Raw genomic sequence first — 19,896 nt, 5'->3', positions numbered from 1 at the left:
CACCTTGGGGATTTCCCCGAAATCTGGTCGATTAGCATACGTCCACCACTTCAAGTTGTTGGCCACTTCGCCCTCGCTCTAGAAACGGTTAACCTCCTGGTTAACTCAGTTGGTAGAGCCCTGATAGGCAGTGGTCCTGGGCTTGAATCCTGGACCAGGACGAATTTTCCTCAACTGCGAGGTTTTTGAGAAAGCTGTACGACTTTCCTTTGTAGCCGTGGGGCTACATTCGAGGTGAACGTCGGATTTTCCTTCGCTGTTTGTGGCTACCATTGCCTCGTTCCAGCAATGTGTACTACCCAACCGTTTGGTGTGGAACTTTGGTGGAAAGAGCTGCGACAAGTTTCAATTTTGTTAAAACTGTAGTGGTGGACGGCTGAGGCGGCAAAGTTCCCTACATTATGGCTATGCTCAGAGCCTGCAAGCAGATTTGGAGAGGATTGTCCTTGGTGTTGTACTGCAGCGCCATTGTGAGTTGCATTGCACTCATGTTGACGCTCGTGAGTGGTAGCTGTTGCGTGCGTCACACAGGCCATTGTTGTGTTGAGCTCTTGTGGGCGCGTTCAAAGTGCCTGGTGAGCGCAATATGTTGGAGAACACTTAATTAAAGGGGCCGTAAAGAGGAAACGTAAGTTTGGTTCATTCAAAAGATTGCCTCGTTAAAATCATACTGACACCACTTTTAACGTAGACTTCGCTCAAATAAGCTACATAATTGGGAAAAAAGGGAAGGGCCGTGCGACCTACTAGCTCATTTCCCGCAACAGGACCGACGATGTCATACCAGCCAGCTCGACGATTGGCGGAAGCCGACAAAAGCAAACGCAGATTAGGCAGAGCTTGCCGAACGAGCCATTTGCGCTTAAATTTAGGTCACATTCGTCATAAAGCAATAAGAATGGTGAGACAAACAGGGGAAGTAACGAAAGCGCACGTAAAGATAGAAGTACCAGAGCGCGCTGCTGTTGGTACTGTGCGCACTAGGCTTGTTATAGCTGCAGAGCAGTATGACGCTTTCGGGTTGTCTGACACGACACTGGCCGATTGGCGTAAGCTACGTCGTCTGACGCGACCCTGTTTGTCGAGTATACCCCATGTTTCACAAGACGAGTACTTTCTACCGTAACGGAAACAAGCCAGGTGCAAATACGGTCAAAAATAAAATGAAGACGGGCAAAGGCCAGTTACGGTATAGTGGCGCCATCTGGGAGGATTGACGGTAAACAACGCCTTGCAGTTCTCTGAAAGCCTAGTGCCGCATTCGGGTTCGCTTGAAGACCCGTTTTTGTGACATCATCACAAACGACCTGAAGAAACAGGCGATTTGGCGGGCGAATCAAAATTTTAACATACATTGATTAATTCTTACTGACTAAATCATCTTTTGGTGCTGGACAAGGGCTGGGGACACTATAAAACACCAAATCTTACGAATAAGGCAAACTTGTACTTTGTCTGAATGGCCCCTTTTAACTCAATTAAGCACTTGCACAAAGACAGTCAGTGATAAAAAAAGATGCATGTCACAGGTTTTGGGGATCTGCAAACCCTCGAATACTTTACTTTTTTAATGATGTTTGCTTTTCAATTTCATGCTTTTTATCCCTGCAAGTGCTTGACATAATGCACATTCTAAAACAAGACGATGCTTGCACCCTTCCAGCTTCGCCACATAACACCCAAGCTGTGCAAAAAAGCCTCAGGTGTGGGGGAAATAGTTGGGAGTGTGTGTTTTATTCTTTTTTTTTTTTTCGGACAGGTTCAAATGACGTTAGATTTAGTACACTTCGTGAATTTAATTCAAATCAAACCAGTACCGAATTTGGCTTTTATTTTATCCACTCTAATGTAGTATGCAAAAATTGAGGCAGAGAGAAGGCAGTAAACCCTTTTTTGTTTTAGCTGCTCAGAATTGATTTACATCATTATTGTGTGACTTTTACTTTTAAAAGCTTATTTAGTCATGACCATAATTAAGTCTCTTGCGTCTATCTATTTTTTGGCACAGAAAAATCCGCCTTCTGACAGGTGTGTTGGAAATTTTTTTTACTGCAAATTACAGCTTAGCATACGTAGTACAACGTTAAAGACAGAATGCTTTTTACTGCAGTACCGGTTATTTGAGACTAATTAATAAGAAATAAAGGCAGGGAGTTAACGAAATCAAAATTATTGTCAAATTATAAAAAAATACCCAATGTATCTCAAAACAACTGTTCCTGGAAAGAAACATCATTGCTATAAGAAAAATGTCGAGGATATCTTTTGTAGTGGCACATTTTAAGAATCCTTTGTGGGAGAACGAATAGCTTGCATGGAACCGTTTTTTTTATGAAAAAGAGAGGTTAGCCTTTAGGGTGTCCAAGCCGGTAAAGCTGGTTTTAGATTTTGGGCAGGACACTTTTTTTTAGTCTTCTCAAAACAGCCTTTTTTCTTTACATCTTTCTCTCTGTGTCTTCTAATCTCTCTGTTTAATTTTTGTATTTCACCATTTTGCTACAGGGCATAAGAAACATGAGGAGTCTACGTACAAGATAGGATATAGTGCGTACGGCAGAGAAATAAAGCAAAGAAAAAAAAATGACATGTTGTTGCGGGTGGCTTTGTGCACTAGAGAAAACTATAGAGTCCAGCATCGAAACAGATAACTGGGCGAGTTGGTTTAGACTCACTGGGCGCAAAAAGACACGGACGAAGGACTGAGGTAAACACAAGCGGGGGCGCCACTTGCGAGTGAAATTTGTTTTGAAAATAAGGTACATATATGGTACACACTACCGGCGCACGTTACGCACTGATACTGTGAATTCCATCACATGTTGTTATCTGGATACGCTACTTCTTTCAGCGATAGTCCTAGGGACGGCTGGCTGACTCACTTGTTGATTCATTTTCTGATTACGTAGGCTTCGAGTATCTCCCTGGTTGTTTGACAAGTATGTTTGTAGAAGCACGTGGTAGCGGCAAACTTTGCCGTGCATCCACACTCATCACAATGGGTTACCAACTGTGAGAGTTTGTCTTTGTTATTGATGGCCCGCTCATGTTCCTTAAGGGGGGACAGTGGTCTTAAACAACTTCTTGGAATTTTCAAGTAATCTCTGTTAAACTTGTCAGCCTTGCTACATTTTTCCCGTTTATTTTAAATATGCCATTATTTTTTCAGCTTGTCAATTAGTTCCCGAGATAGATAGCTAGTCATTTTTGGTCAAACAATAGACAAAGCAGTGTTGGTCGTAAAACTGTAATCCCTATATTTTCCGGTACTATGAACCCTGGTGAGTGCAATAATCGAAGCAGTTTTCGGATGCATCGCTTGGAACTAATTTTACAGCTCATTAAACTTTGGTGTTTGAAATGGGCACTCAAAACGGTTCCTTGCCACTGGTGCCACCAAACCAAACACGACAAACGAAACACCTTTTTTTTTTTAAGGCACCTGATTTTTGTTTTGTTGGGTTTCTTCTAGTGTCCGTGCTTTCCTTGCGCCTTAAAGCCTTCGGTCATGTCATACCAACTGGCCCACATCAAGCTGTTGCTAAGTGCAGTGAGGAGCGAGTTAAGCCTTGGTTGAATACTTTTGAACGGCAGCAAAATAAGTGCAGTCATCGCGTGCAAAAAAAAAAAAAACAGTTTATCTACCCTTGTTCAGAAAGCTGGACAAAAAAGGAGGATAAGCGTGACTCGTGGTGAAGCGTGCCTTAGGTCTCTCACAGAGGAAATGCAGTCCACAGTTATAACGAGGGCTCAGTTACAACGAACGAATGCTTCATGACCGTCGCCGCATGCATTGAGGCAGCGGCATTTCGTTTCAGATATAACGAACTGGCGCGAGGGTGCAACTTGGGCACAGCAGATGTTCGACGATCGCCCGACCGCCTCGGGTGTTTGCAGTGGCCACTTTGACTGGCTTTCCGCGAACACGAAGCATGAACTGAACTGTGCGGGGATCACCCTTTTTCAACAGAACTGATTGCAGCCAGCAAAAGAAAACCAGAGAGAGGGAAAATGTAAACAAAAAAAAAAGGACGCTGCCATTGTGGTTTTCATGCTACGCCCCCCCCCCCCCCCCCCCTCCCCAATTTGTCTGCATGGACGTCAAGCAAGATAGGGGGGGAATAGACGAAACAACAGCGAGCTCGCAGAAAGTTGGCATTGGGCTGTGCCAAAATCTGTGTGAGGCACATGCGGTTCTCCCGTCCAGCCTGTCTGCAAGCAGGCAAATCTGGGGAAGTGATACTGTAGGGGCAAACAATTAGCTACACATGGATTTCGGCCGTCCCCGTTCATGCTCGCCCACACTTTCCTCTCCAGTTTGGCCAAGAGAAAAGCGGGGGGGGGGGGGGCGGGGACCTGAAAAGCATTCCACGAAGCCGAAACGTGTCGAGTGACGCTGAGATGTCGGTGGTTGTTCTCCTCAGACATCGCTTATGTGGCCAACGTCAGGCATCCACAAAGTTGGCCCTTGTGAACGATCTTGTGGAGAAAGCAAGAAACTGCGACCTGGTTAAGAAGTAGGACCTGTCCCAGTCGGCAGTCTCTGCAATTTTTAAAGACAGGGAGATCTTGAGCTCCAAGATGAATGCCGACCGATTGACGAAGAAGTGCAACGGTTCCAATGGCAATTCATAGGACGTTTATGCATTTATTATGAGCTATTTTCCCGCTCGTCTAGCTTCTGTATGGACCGGGAGTTCCATTCCGGCAGGCGAGCACCACACTTCGCTTCATGGCTGCAGCCAGCACCCTGTTATTGCCGCGTGCCATCTGGGCAAAGTCCGCAATGTCGGTGATGTCAGTGCGCCCGCCGTATGCGTGCCACGTATTCACGCGTGAAAACGCTACGTACACTAGGAAACGCTAGGTACACTAGGTACAGTGAACTTCAGGTATAACAAACTAATTGAGCGTGGCGGTCGAGTTTATTATAAGTGGGCTCGACTGAGTAGGCTCTCACAAGCACTGGAGACATGTTGTAGTGTGATGGGCACCTTCTCTGTAGATGGTGCAGTTACATATGAACATCTTTATTGTATGTTTTTTACAGTGCATCGGTTACTACAAGCGGCCAGCTCTGGACGAGGCAAAGTGGTTTGCAAGCTAGGCAGAATGTGGATATTTTTGGAAGTACAGCTGAACCCCGCAATAACGAATACATTAGGGAAAGGTGAAAAATTTGCCTTTGCGGGAATTTCGCTGCCGTGAGAATGAAACATGGCAAGGAAGGTCGCCCGGAAACCGAAAATTTATTTCCAAAAGTCGTTTATATTACTTTCTATATTATATTAGTATATTACTTGCAGTGACTTCACAGATCAGCGCTCGCGCTACAGGATGTGCTTCACCGCTAGTCATGCGCTCCAAAGCATACCTCGGCAAAGTTGGCGCGGCTCACTCAAACTCACTCACAATTTTTTTTTTCGAATCACCACTCACTCAAACTCAGACTCAATGCTGAGCAGCACATCTGCGCTCACTCAAACTCAAACTCACATTGAGCTCAAAACTCAGAACTCACTCGGACTCAAAACTCAAAATGTACTCAGAACTCATAATGTACTCAAACTCAAAATGTAATCAAAACTCAAAATGTACTCAAACTCAAAATGTACTCAAACTCAATTTGGACTCAAAACTCAAAATGTACTCAAAACTCAAAATGTACTCAAACTCAAAGTGTACTAAAACTCAAAATGGACTCAAAACTCAAAATGTGCTCAAAACTCAAAATGTACTCAAACTCAAAATGGACTCAAAACTCAAAATGTACTCAAACTCAAAATGAACTCAAAACTCAAAATGGACTCAAAACTCAAAATGTACTCAAACTCAAAATGAACTCAAAACTCAAAATGGACTCAAAACTCAAAATGTACTCAAACTCAAAGTGAACTCAATACTCAAAATGTACTCAAACCTCAAAATGTACTCAAACTCAAAATGTACTCAAAACTCAAAATGTGCTCAAAACTCAAAATGTACTCAAACTCAAAATGTACTCAAACTCAAAATGGGCTGAGAACTCAAAATGAATTCAGAACTCACATGGCCTCACAGAGATTGAGAGTCAGAGAGTGAGAGTGAGAGTTTGAGAGTGTGAGAGTGAGAGTGAGAGTGTGAGTGTGACTGAGTGAGAGTGGGAGTGAGTGTGAGAGTGGGAGTGAGAGTGGGAGTGAGTGTGAGTATGAGTGAGAGTGTGAGTGAGAGTGTGAGTGTGACTGAGTGAGAGTGGGAGTGTGAGTGAGAGTGTGAGTGAGACTGAGAGTGAGTGAGAGTGTGATTGTGAGTGAGAGTGTGAGTGAGAGTATGATTGTGAGTGAGAGTGTGAGTGAGTGAGAGTGTGAGTGTGAGTGAGAGAGTGTGAGTGAGAGTGAGAGTGTGTACCTTTTGCTGTATACCTTTTGCGATATCCTCGTAATTATAACCAGAAAGCATTTTCATATTTGTCCCACGTGACCCCCTCGACGAGACCTTTAATTTGATACCCCACACACCCTAGCAGGGTCATATGGAATTCATACCAGTCAAACTCACCATGACTCATGACTGTAACCAGGACGCATTATTTAGGTGTCCGACATGATTCCCCTAACTGGAAGCTTCAATTTGACGCCCCACATGGTTCAGCGGCCTCACCTTGAATTTAACCCCATCTATGACTCTTAATGACCATCTCATGATTCGAACTACGAAGCCTTTTTTTTATTTGTACCACGTGATTCCCCTCTTCAAGACCGTAAATTTGATACCCTACACTCCCTAGCGGGGTCACTTCGAATTTTACCCCAATATAAGACTCGCCATGACAATCTAATGGTTATAACCAGGAAGCATTTTTGTATTTCTCCCACGTGATTCGGCTCATCAAGACCATTGATTTGATACCCATCACATCCTAGCGGAATCAATTTGAACGTTAAACCAATCAATGACTAACCATGACTATCTCATGATATAGCCCTACCACATTTTTGTCCCACGTGATTTTCCTTATCGGAACCTTCAATTTGATACCCCGGACACCCAGTGGCATCATTGTGAATTTTAACCTAATTTATGACCCATTTTGACTATGTCATGATAATAATCAGGAAGCACGTGATTACCCTCATCGAGACCTTTCATTTGATACTCCCTAGCGTCATGAACCTGAATTTTAACCGAATCTTTGATTTACCATGACTACGTCATGATATATCCATATCTCATGTTCATCCCGAATGATTCCCCACATCGAGACCTTGAATTTGATTCCACAGATGCCTTCGCAGCGTCATTTTGAATTTTAACCCAATCTATGACTCATTATGACTGCCTGATGACTACAATCAGGAAGCATTTTTTTTATTTACCCTACGTGATTCCGTTAATCCGGACCTTTCATTTGATACCTTACACGCCTTAGCCTCATCAGTTTCACTTTTCACCCAATCTAATGTGGTCATTATTCTGTCTTAAGGGACGCTGCCCAGTCAATTCAGCTAATTCATTTGAAACAGTAGAAAGGACAGCCCCCGCCCCCATTTCCCCCCGGCTCTCACGTCTTCCTTTGTGACCCCTAGTATATCAAGCCGTTAACAGTAGCAGGCGAACAACCAGCACGCCAGCGCCGCCGTGTGCTTTCCCACCACCCTTTCCCACGCTCTTAGTGGATCCGTCAGGAGGAAAAGTTAAGACAACCTTTTTTATGACCTCACCAGTCAATTATCACTCACGCGCCCAGCCGCGAAAATTAGGTATACAGCAAGTGCTTATGGCCATAAAAATTCAACAAGAAACTAAAAAAAATCAGACACCACCTCCCTCCCAACCGATCCTGCAGATCGCGATTGGTGCCATACCCGCAGGTAACTTGAATTCCGAGCCCACAGTGACGCATGAAACTTAACAGCCAACCATAGCTGCCTGCTAGGCTACTCATATGTACTCAAACTCCAAATGGACTTAAAACTGCTATTTACTCAGAACTCAAAATGTACTCAAAACTCAATATGTAATCAAACTCAAAATGTTCTCAAACTCAAAATGTACTCAGAACTCAAAATGGACTCAAACTCAAAATGGACTCAGAACTCAAAATGGACTCAAACTCAAAATGGACTCAAACTCAAAATGTACTCAGAACTCAAAATGAGCTCAAACTCAAATTGTACTCAGAACTCAAAATGAACTCAAACTCAAAATGGACTCAAACTCAAAATGTACTCAGAACTCAAAATGGACTCAAACTCAAAGCGTACTCAGAACTCAAAATGGACTCAAACTCAAAATGTACTCAGAACTCAAAATGGACTCAAACTCAAAGTGTACTCAGAACTCAAAATGGACTCAAACTCAAAATGTACTCAGAACTCAGAATGGACTCAAACTCAAAATGTACTCAGAACTCAAAATGGACTCAAACTCAATCGGACTCAAACTCAGTCGTGATCGCTCGGCTCAAACTCACTCAAGCTCAAACTCACCATGCCACACTAGCCTCGCGCTCACTCAAACTCAAACTCACGCGTGAGTTTGAGTCCAAATGAGTCTGAGTGAGTGGACTCATGAGTGAGTTTGCCGACCTCTGCTCCCAAGAATGACCAAATTGGGTCAACACCAAAACTAAGTGACCCTCGCTTTGTTTACATTGAGAAAGGCCGCAGCCGTCACTGTTTTGCTGTGCGCACGTGCACCAGTAAAGGGTGGTGCCTTTGCTTTTCGGAATGGTTGAACGAGCTGCAGGCAGTTCCAAACTCGTCGGCGCTATCCTCCCTTCCTCCACTTGGGCCACTGACTTGGGCGATGATGGCTGCCTTACATTGTAGCGATAAAAGCTTCCGCTTTTGATTGACAGCAAATGCACCGATTGCCGCACACACAACAAATGCACCCGTGCTGCTCAGCAGTTGCCGGCTAGCATAGCCCAAGGCAAAGACGTGCCTCGAGTCGTCGTGTGTCACCCCCGATGGTGTCACTGCGAGGCTGTTTCCACGGCCGCCAGTTGCAGGGTCTTTTACGTAAACAATAATAGCTGCGGCCATGCAAGCGTGCTGTGGTAGACGTTTACACACTTTGGGTTCGAAAAAAAAAAAAATTGCATTTCAGCACTTTTGGGCACGGTTAGACTCAAATGGGTAGAACGAATGCCGAGCGGACTTTGAACGAATTTCGTGAACGCGGGATCACTTTCACAAAACATTTCATTGCCGGAAGATATGAAATACGCGGGCACCCAAGGACGTTCACCGGGGATCCGAAAATATTTCGTTAGCGCGGGGTTTGAATGTCGTTGTTTTCCGTGCACCCTGAGTGATTGGTGTCTAAGTGTTTCGTTTCTTTTTTTTTTTTTTTTTCGCCCCTCCCTGCTTCCAGACGAGGTGGCCTTTGGCGAAGTGGTCCACCACCCACCCGAGATCACGGCGCACGTGCGCAAGGCAGACAGCGACAAGCTGACCAAGGTGAGGGCAGTCTGTCTCACCGAGGAAGTGATTGATTGATTGATTGAGTGCTTGATTGGTTGGTTGATTGATTGTGGGGCTTAACACACCAAATTTTCACCTGGGCTATGAGGCACGCCGTAGTGGAGGACTCTAGACTTAGACGAACTTAGACGTGAACCCTTGCACCCTTCATTATTTTTATCACACCATCCAATGTTCTCATACAAAAAAGTTTTTAGTTACCTAGCAGATGTAGACTTTTTAAAATACATATCATATAGCCCATAACCTCACCTGTGTTCATTTTGTGTTTTAAAACGGTGGTGGAACCTGAGGCTTTACACCTTAGGTGCTTGCACTCACTGTTTTAATATGACCCTATACAAGTATACTCACTATTACGCTTGTGCGAATACCGTATTTACTCGTGTATGGAACGCACTTTTTTCGCGTAAAACAGAAGCAAAGTTTGGGGTGCGTTTATTGCGCAGAGTAGTGTTCGGAAACTTTTTCAAATTGATTAAAGAAGGCCACAACGAAAAAAAATGATTGATTGGATAACCTACCTTTCGCAGTAAATAAAGCGTACAGAATTGGTAAACCAACGGCGGTTTTATTGAACTACACTCATCTTCGTTTGTCAAGGCTTCACTTCGTCAATTCCTAAATGTCTATATCGGCAGGACGATTACCATATTTAACTGCGTATTCCAGAACCTTGAAGTTCAAACTGGCAGTGTAAGTGCCATTTCGGCCCATCGCCGACTGAAAGGTGCAAGACGAGCAGAGAAACGAGCAAGCAAGAACACTATCCCGCAAAGAAGTAAGGCTAGACGCTCAGCGGACTGAGCCGACTGCGTGTCGTTTTGACTGGCTGCCCCACGACGTCGCGCTGGAGTGTTTGTTTGCTTTTGCTCTGAGAGATGGCTACAGGTTACATGCGCGATCATCATCAGTGGGAGCGAGTGAAGAGGGAAAGCTACAGTACAGCCATTCATGGAGCTGCAGGGTTAAAAAGTTGGGGGTGCGCTTGTTACGCGAAGAAAAAACGAAACCTAATTTGGATGACTGAGCTTGGAGTGTGTTCATTATGCGAGTGCGTTCATTACGCGAGTAAATATGGTAGTGGTATTTTAGTTCGAAGCGAATAGTCCTAGGGGTCGAATACTTTCGAAGCGAATTCGAATAGCTGTCAGGTGTCACTGAGCTTCCAGTCCTGGCGGGACCTTCATAAAAACGTTCTACAGTAAAATCTCAATGATATGAATCTGGCAGGACTGCGAAAAATATTCGTATCATCCGAAATTCGTACGAACCAACACAGACCAAAAAATTGAGCACTGAAAGTTTTCGCTGATTTCTTTTCTTACTTTCGCGTGGAGAAATTCGTGACATTTTTCTGCTTTTTTTTAACCTCCGTGTCGCCGAGCGGTAATTTCTGGACTTCGCCTCCTTACTCGTGGTGCGCAAGCTCACTACAGGAGCGTTTTTGCACGCGACTCGTGCGCGTTGGCGTTGCGCGCGCGATATTTTCATGCCCGCGTTGGCGATTCTGCGCCCGCGGTCGCCTGTGCCTCAGTCGACGCACGATGCGCGTGGCAGTGGGAGACGCCTTACGATTTGCGGCAATGGGAAGGCATGTGCCTCAGGGCGGCAGTTTAGAAGCACTCGAGCCTAAACATCTCCAGCTCCGTCGGAGATGTTTAGGTTTAGCACCTTGGCAGATTTCACCTCGCTTTCACCTCGCTTTCACTAGCGGCGCGGATGATTTTTTTTATAGCACAGGTTTCGCCCACATTATTAGCTCATTTACCGCACAAGAAACTTCGTGTGTGCTTTGAGCGGCATTTTAAATAGCGGTTAGAAGCAGTGGCTCGAGAGCGCCGCACCACTTCGCGACTGAAGCTGCCGCGCCCCGCGCAGCGTGCGGGTGGTTTCGCGGCGGCGTCAGCGCGCCTGTAAAGTCCGCAGCGCGTTTTCGCGAGCAGAAAACAACAGCCCGGCCGTTCCTGAAGAAAGAGCGACGAAGAGCCCATACGTTGCCGTTGCTTGCTCGTTCGGCAGTCGGGCACCTCGTTTGTATCATCTGCCTGGCCACGCAGGCCCGTTCGTGAGGGCCGAAATTGTTCCCACTTGCATAATGCAATTTCGGCGGGACTCATCAGAATTTCGTATCACCTAGAATTGTATCATCGAGATTCCGCACCCGTGGACGCATTTGCCATGTCACTCCACTGATTGAAGCAACTGATGGCCACTGAAGTTCAAGCGCGCAGTGCAATCAGCACCTGCTCACTGCACCCGTGCCACACGGTAATTAAACAAATTGTTTCGTTACCATTTCATTATTTGAAACATTGAAACAGGTGCCTCGACTAGCCCTGCCGAACATGCGCGCGTTAGAAGGCTACGAGACAACGCTCTGAATGTGGCTCAGCTTGTCTTGGCTCCACATGTAGTCGAGACGTAGGACTGATGTCAATGGCACTGCAGCTTGCCTAGCGAAACCGAAACTTGAACGAAGTTTTGATATTCGTTCACCCCGAATACTTCGAAATATCGGAAATTTTAAATTCGAGTCGAAGTGAATTCAAATACTGTAAAATTCGTTCGAATATTCGAAGGGCCCGAATATTTGCATAAGCCTACTCACTATGCTTTAATTATGACCCTATACACCAACCCCTGAGTAAAGTTTTTTAAATTAGTACCTCCTTTACAAATCCTTCTGATCTCTTTCATCATTGTCATGGCGCTCTTTGCCTTTGTCGGCCTTGCGCCATTAAACCCGAAATCATCATCATCAGAACTTATGCGTGAAAGACACCGGCAAAAAAGTCACTCTGGAAGCTAATCAAGCTGGACGGGAAAAGCACCCATCAAAGCGTCACACCTGGGACCTTTCGAGCAAGAAATGCGAAACGCTAGCTCGTGGGTGCAAAAAATTTACGTTGTACGCTGATTTGTCCACGCAAACTACTATATGGGGAAACTGAGATATATGCAGCTTAGCTGTGAAAAAGCATTCTCTTCTGAAACGAATTAGAGGACTGCGCTAACCTGAATGATGGGTAATTGCCTGATTGCTTTCTGAAAAACGACTCGAGTATGTCTGTGTCTTTCTTGTTTGTGTTTTCTCTCAGAACTACTCTTTGGGAGTGAGAACAAATCCTTCGACACTTGAAATACAGGGCTCATCTTTGGGCCCTCTATTTGCGGAATGCACAAATCCGCAACATTTCAAACAGTGCTGTGCATTTCATGAAGGGAATTTTCGCAAGTGGAGCTTCAATTTCATTCAGAGTGTGTGTTTTCTGCTCTGCAACGTCCCTTTCGCTGCACGTGCCACTTGTTCACTTGCTAAGATATGCTAATGCCCTCGGGGGAATGATTGAGGGTATACATGAGCACTATGATGCAAGCAAAAAAATAAAATAAAAGACATACAAGAGAACTTTGCAACACATGTACAAGGCAGAAGAAGAAAATGAAAAGGAAGAAATACAGCATGTGGCCTGCTGCCTATTCTTTTTTTTATGCATCCTGGGTTCTTGTGTCACTCAGATCTAGAGCTTCACCGACATCATGGCTGGCCGACTGGCCAGCCTGTTTCTTGCTGGACGCCAGTTCAGCACGTTAGGTTTAGTACTCATCTGTTCTCCGAAAAGGAAGAAAAAACAATGTTGTTTGCATTGCTGGTTTGTTTGCGCTCGGAGTTCACACGAGGGCTGTGTTGTACACATTGTGAGATACGTGCACGACTGAACTTGGCAGCTAAAATTGCCTTGTTTGCGACATGAAAGCACGCCATTATATTGGGTTTCTGTGCCTGAACTCGTGTATTAACAGCGAAGTATCTTAGGAAATCGCTATTTTTCGTGTCCGCAGTTACAAATACCAAGAAATTGCCGAGCGCACGCACGTGAACTCAGGCCTTGCAGCAGCTTCCCAGCAGTTAACAAAACCAAGAAAATACCTAGCACCGGGTACGCGTGCCTCGCGACGACCGCCCAGTGTCCCCCGGCACACGTTTGTCAAGCCAAGCATACCTGCTTCGGGCAATTGGCCAAGATTGGCCAAAGGACTGCGGCGTTTGCCGTAATCGTGGCAACGGCTGTTCGGAACGAGAAAGACACATCATTGCGTACGCCCCTCCAAGGTGATGTCCAGTGATTATCACTTACAAAATAGTGAACGAAGCTCACACTTGCTGCAACAACTTTTACTCCATCATTGTTGCTACAACGAAGAAGAAGCAGATGCGGTGCAATCGCGGACTTGAACCGTCATGATGGTCATGAAGGTGGCATACAACTTCGCTACTTTCAAGTCTTGCGCGTTAGTGTGAGCTCCCTTCAGTTTTCGTTTTCTGCCACGCGATTAGCGAGCACTTTATCCACCCTCTGTCATACCCATTGTAACAGCTCGCTTGGCATGGGCCTGCGGGTTCAGTTTTGTGGCTTCGGTGGCTGTATCTTGTAAGAGGTGAAAATGGCCGGTTGTGCGCGATTTCCGCAGAGATGAAGGGCGCCAGGCGGCTTGAAGCTACTTGCACCCCTTCACTGAACAACCTCCCTGAGGATGTGGGGACGTGCATTTGGACTTTTTGACTTGGGAAACCGTTTCTGTGTAGACTCAACGAAGAAACCCGTCAGTTCATCTGTAACAGCTAGTGTCTCACATTTTTGCCACAGAAGAAAACGTCAAAATGTTTACAACTGGTGAAGTTGTATAACCGAGTTACCCAAGGCTTGCACCATAGTGAAGCTGTAGGATTTGTTTCTACACGAGCGCTGAAGAATGCATCACCATGCATTTATACAAGTTTGAGATTGTTTATTTACTTCTTCTATAGCTGCTTTGCACTGTGCTAGCAGTAGTCATTGTCATATGCATCGATATTGCCGCGAACTAGGCATTGGGTTTGTTTGCTTCGCCAAGTGGAACGTGCACATCGCGCGTCACCATAGACGGCACAACGTACCGTGCGGCATAAAAATAAAGAATGGAACACGCGCTTTGCTTGGGACACAGATAACACAGCCGGGCGCAGCCGGGCAGCAAAAACAAAACACAAACAAACAAACCCAATCCCTAGTCCGTGGCAATATCGGGCTTCTCACTGCAAGCATTAAATGCGTGGCAGTGCTTGACGACAGCTGTGCAGCGTTCTTGGAATCGCATCGAGGTTCCGTGGGGCAGATGTTGGGCCCGCTGTGGCGTTGTTGGTTGCTAGGCAACGCGAGGCACTGTGGCGAGGTTTTAGCCAGATTTTGTGTTTTTGTTTATTTATTTCTTTTGGTAAAGCCACTGCGCGTGCCGGGGAAGCTCGGCAGTTGCCACGAGGCACCCGCTCACAAGCGCTCAGCATTTTCTGGGCATTTTTAACGCGCTACGCATTATGTGCCACACGTTGCAGCCAGCAGGCCCTAGTACCTCTATATCCCCACTAGCGGTAGTACCTGGTGATGCCTGGGTGGGCCATTATATTAATGACACTAGTGGGTTCGTTTATTTCGTAGTTGTCATATTTGTCTACAGTTGAACCTCGATATAACGAACCTCGATTTAACGAAATTCGCGATATAACGAATTTTTTCCAGTTTTCTACCAAAATTTTGCTAAATCCATGTATTTTTATCTCGATTTTACGAAGTAATTTTGTGCGGCGCTTTCGATATAACGAAGTCACGGCGAGAAAGGAAGAACGAAATTCCGGTCGAGGCACGTTTTATTTTGCCTCTCAGAGCCTACATTGAAAACATTAAGTACTCACATTTACTGATAAAAGGCTAAAATGAAAGAAAAGCGGTGAATTATGCGGTTGATAACAATTAAAAGCGATAAAAGCTGCTGCTCAAAAACCGCTTGAGTAACTCTGCCGCTAGCGGTCATGGACGGTTTAATAGTGCCGCCACCATTTTGACGTCTCCATCGTTGCCTACGCCAGCGCCCTCTATGCTTAGGCTGCCGAAGCCTACTTCAAGTGTTTTTTTTTTTTTTTTTTTCTACGCGTCTTTGCTCACGGTGCTGCTGCTCTAGGTTGTGCTCGCTGATAACCACATTAATATTTTGTTCGTCCATCATTAAATGAGTCTTATAAGCAGCATGAGCACTCCAAGGGAAAGAAAAGTGTTCCGAACAAGAGCCTGTAGAAGTGTCAGTGAAACCGACGGTTGACCGACGGCCACCGAAGTGATGGATGCCATCGACGTTCTGCGGAGGCACGCAGGCGCACGCGAATGTTTGAGCAAGCCTTGTTAGCGCTGTCAGCATACGAGCGTCACGTAAAGCCCACCCTGGTCAAGAAACGCCAAGCACTGCTTACGGACTTCTTCACTGCGGCTTGAACATCGAGTGCTGGTGTCAATAAATTGCTCTCCGAACGTGGTCAAAACGTGTTCATTAGACAGCTGCGATGCGGAGAAATCGGTTTCTTTAGGGCTCAGCGGGCATACAAGTAATTGCTTAATCAAATTTGGCCAGAAGATATTTAATGTAAGCTTTCCACTTTAGCGGGAGCACGTAAGCGCTGCTCCATAAAGTGAAGCTGTCCGTGTGTACTCCGCTCAATTCTCAATCATGGCTTTATCTCGAGTGTCGTGGTTGCATCACGCGCCCATACTGCAGAGCCTTTGTGCATGAAAAAAGTCTTTAGAAAGCTTTATAGCACCCTTCCGCTGTTGGCCCGCCGCACCCCTCAACGCCGCGGCTAAGCCTACTACTGAACGGACGAAAAGAGGCGTAACTTTGAACCAGCACCTCGCCGGGGTGAAGTTCACGGGGCACGGACGCGGGTTCAATGGACTAACAGCGGCGTTTAGTAGTGACCGAAATGAAAAAAAAGAAAAAAGTGAAAACCTAGTCTGCTATCATATTCAATGAGGCGTTGCGGAAAAAGCGCCGGTTTTACGACGACACGAACTACGGTCGGCTATCGTGTTGAGGCTCTTAATTCACACAATTTTCGCGGCCAGTTTTAGTACAAATTTCGCTTTAAGTGGAGAGGTAACTACATAGCAGTTGTTTCTGAGCGATGGGCAAGGTTTTGAAACCTCAATAACTGGTTAAATTAACTGTAAAATCGAAACCTCGATTTTACGAAATTCTCGATTTAACGAAATTTTCGCCCGCAAGTACGACTTCGTTATATCGAGGTTTAACTGTAGTTCATCGTGAAGGTTTACACAATCAGGAACCCCTGCCTGCTGTCAATGCACGGGTTCCAACCGTAGGCGCGTCGGGGTAGTTTGAAACGACTAGCACTCGTGTTTTACTGTAACTCTCGCTAAACAGTTTGCGCCAAGATGGTGCGCTCGAGCGAGTGAGTGAAAAACGTTTTATTGAGCCGGTGAAGTGGGAGTGGTTCCCTATTCCAGGAAGCCATGTGATGAGCGGGCAGCCTTCCCTCTAGAGGAAAAAGTGTCTGGTCATCCAGGCCGCTGCTAGTCACCAGGTTCTCCCACAGCTCATGGGTGGGAAGAGTGGATGGAACACTGGGGAGGTTGGTGTTTTGCTTGCACTCTTCATATGATATGAGGAAGGGTGCCAGGTTGTAAACAGAACTTGCGGCAGGAGGTTGTGCTGGGAATGTACGATGGAGGCCGACTTGTTGAGGAAAGGTATTCTTACCCGTGGGAAGTGCTATCTCAGCAGATTTGAACGTAGCTAATTGGGCACCAGTTTTATGATAAGTAACATAGGTTTCCTAAGGGAGGCGCAAGGGTGCAGGAAGTCCCAACACATGGCGAGCACTATGCAAACACAGGAAAATTTAACTGAATTCCGCGTCCAGAGGGAGGTAAATTAAAAATTCTTGCTGGCTTTTTTATGCACATGTTAGCACAAAATCCTGAAATTGGTTTTTCGGCAACCAGATGGGAATCATTTGCAAGCAAAAACGAATTTGATATATCAATGGGCTGTGTAGTTATTGAGGAATGTGTAAAAACACGCCGTTTTCCCGAAATCGTAATTGTCCCTATTAGGTGCGTGTCATGGAAAAATGTTGTAGAACAGTGTTTATACATCTGAGTAAGTTACCTATATCAGCAAAAACCAGTTCAATATCTCAAATGGCCTGCGTTAGAAAAATTCATATCTTAAAAGTTAATTCACCGCATTTCACTCACTCCTTGGTGTAATTCCCACATTTTTCAGCAATATTGAGCTCCAACATCATAATCACAGAGTGCTCATGCAATTTGAAGCCGTTTGAACCAACAGTTTGGCCAGGCATGGACATCACCTCATCACCTGTCATGTTTTTTCGGCTCGTCGGCAGTGTCATTTGTAAAAAAAAATTGGCCCTTTTACCGGCGTCGCTAGGCGAAATCCTTAAAATTGTTTTTTTCTGTTTGTATGAGAATCATAGGTTAGCAAAAATCAATTGGATAAATGAATCAGTGAAAGATTTATGGGGGAATCTTTAGGGACACCCATTTTGTTCCGAAATGTGGAATCACCTCGATAGTGCTGGTTAGGGCGAAATCCTAAAACTGCTTTTTAGGTATTCTTAAAGGCTACACATATCAGGAAAAAGCACTTTGATATGTGAACGGGTGAGCGAGATAAACACGGATTTACGGAAACACAATTTCGCCTTTTTTTCGGTTACGAGGGCAAATTCCGAAAATCCCGTCTTAGTGAGCCCCTATGGTATGACGCAAATGTACTCACCAAATTTCAAGTCTCTAGACCTACCAGTTTTGGCTGGGCCTTGATGAGTGAGTCAGTCAGTCAGTCGGGCACTTCTCTTTGTAGGTATACATATACGACTGTTTATATTTGCTGTGCCTGGAAAGGTGTCTTGTCAGCAATGCAGTGGTGTGCATAAGTGAAACCAACTTTTCATCCAAGAGGTCCCATAATGGGAAACGTTTTTTTTTTTTTTTCTTTTTTTTTTTTGACACGATAACGTAAAGTGCCCTGTTGTGCGAAAAGCCGTCTTTGTCTGGTCAAGGAAATGCCGGCTGTTGTAAAGAGTAGGTAAGTGAATAAAAAACAGACGCATGATTCAATGGGACTGGAGCCCGAGTTTGCAGAGCAGCCGCCCACTGCTCTACCCACCGAGCTATCGGCACACGTTAGCAACCACAGAATGAAAGTCGTAGCTGTGCATGCCACGTGACAAGTGAGCATGCTGCCAGTGAGTAGAACAGGTGCGTAGAGCTCCCATTCTGGGGAAACCATGGCGTATGTCACCAGTTTGCTGCCTGTTGAAGTCTTTCGCTTCATTCTCTTACAGCATGAAAGTGACGAAAGATGTGCAGATGTAATGCAGTGGTACAGACATCTTTGATAAGTTCCGCTAGGCTTGCACGTTCAAAGCCCACTTATACCCCTGTCACACGGAAAATGTGATGTCATTCAAAGTGAATGACATCAGCTGTTAATCACATTCCATTTGGCTGTCCGGGTCTACACCGCAAAACAGATGTCATTTGATAGTGATATCGGTGATGATTAGTGAGCTCGCAAAACTGCAGAATTATATTTCAGGCGCATCTAGAATGCTTTCGTACATAACACCTTTTTAAAACATGACAAAGGAATATTTTTAAAAAAACAAAGATAAGACGAAAAGCAGTTTAGGGTGGGTTTAGGTGACATCAGTAAACACCACGAGCCGAAACAAGTCCGCAAAAAAATTCGTAATAGGGTAGCATGGGCATTGGGGATGAGATTTTCTTTTCGTGTTAGTACTTGTTTGTCTTTCTTTATTTGAAATACAATATCAAGGGTAAAATATAAACTTACTGCTTTTAGAAACAGTATTCTTTGGATTATTACTGAACTTTCTTGCCTAGTAATGCGCCACTGCCGTCGAGGCTACTTGGCTGCTGAATGAGTTTCAGAACCTCAGTTAGCCGCTAAATGTCATTCACCTCAAATGTCATTCAGTATTCTCGTGTAGCGCCGAATTAATTACATTTAGAGCGAGGGACATTTGCTTTAAATGTCATTAGATGTGCCGTGTGACAGGGGTATGAGGTTCCCCGAGAAATTTTATGGCGATATTTCAAGTTGTCGTGTTGTACGTGAAAAGTGACTGTAGTTCTTGCCGGCATCAACACGGATGGTGGCAAAATGGCCGCCGCTGTGAAGAGGACATGAATTGGTTTTGAGTGGGATTTGAGCTGGGGTCGCCAGAGAAGCAGCCAGGTACTCTCACCCCACAGCACCGTATGGGCACCCTGGCAGGATGGAACAAAGAATCAGGAGGATAGCTGCCAGCTTTCGCATTCAAAGTGCACAAGCAGGCTTGGCTGCCCAGAGATATTTTAGCGCGCAGCAATTTGGTGCCTGCCACTGTGGTTTGACAGTGGTGTTGTGCTCGTTGCCGAGCGAACGAAGGAAGAACCGACGACAGAAAAAAGAAAACGGAGGTGGAAAGTGTCAGGGGGAGGATGGTATGCCGGAGCGGTGCAAGACACATGTGAAAGTGTGAGGGGGGGAGGTAGTGAGACGTGCT

The 19,896-nt window shown here is 45.4% G+C and overlaps 1 protein-coding gene across 1 annotated transcript in view; it reads left to right on the top strand.

Moving 5' to 3' along the window:
• The window catches only part of LOC144138813 (uncharacterized), a 45,523-nt gene that overhangs the window by 23,390 nt on the left and 2,237 nt on the right, over positions 1 to 19,896 (top strand). The window contains exon 5 of the mRNA XM_077671290.1: positions 9,355 to 9,440. Within this exon, the coding sequence (XP_077527416.1) occupies positions 9,355 to 9,440 (86 nt within the window). The remainder of the gene's footprint in view (positions 1 to 9,354; positions 9,441 to 19,896) is intronic.

The sequence above is a fragment of the Haemaphysalis longicornis genome, unplaced genomic scaffold (assembly GCF_048455015.1).
Source record: "Haemaphysalis longicornis isolate Haplotype H1 unplaced genomic scaffold, Haemaphysalis longicornis Haplotype H1 scaffold_5, whole genome shotgun sequence".
NCBI classification, from domain to species: Eukaryota; Metazoa; Arthropoda; class Arachnida; order Ixodida; family Ixodidae; genus Haemaphysalis; species Haemaphysalis longicornis.
The sequence above is the reverse complement of the archived record's forward strand: the minus strand, read 5'-3'. Positions and strand labels throughout refer to the sequence as shown.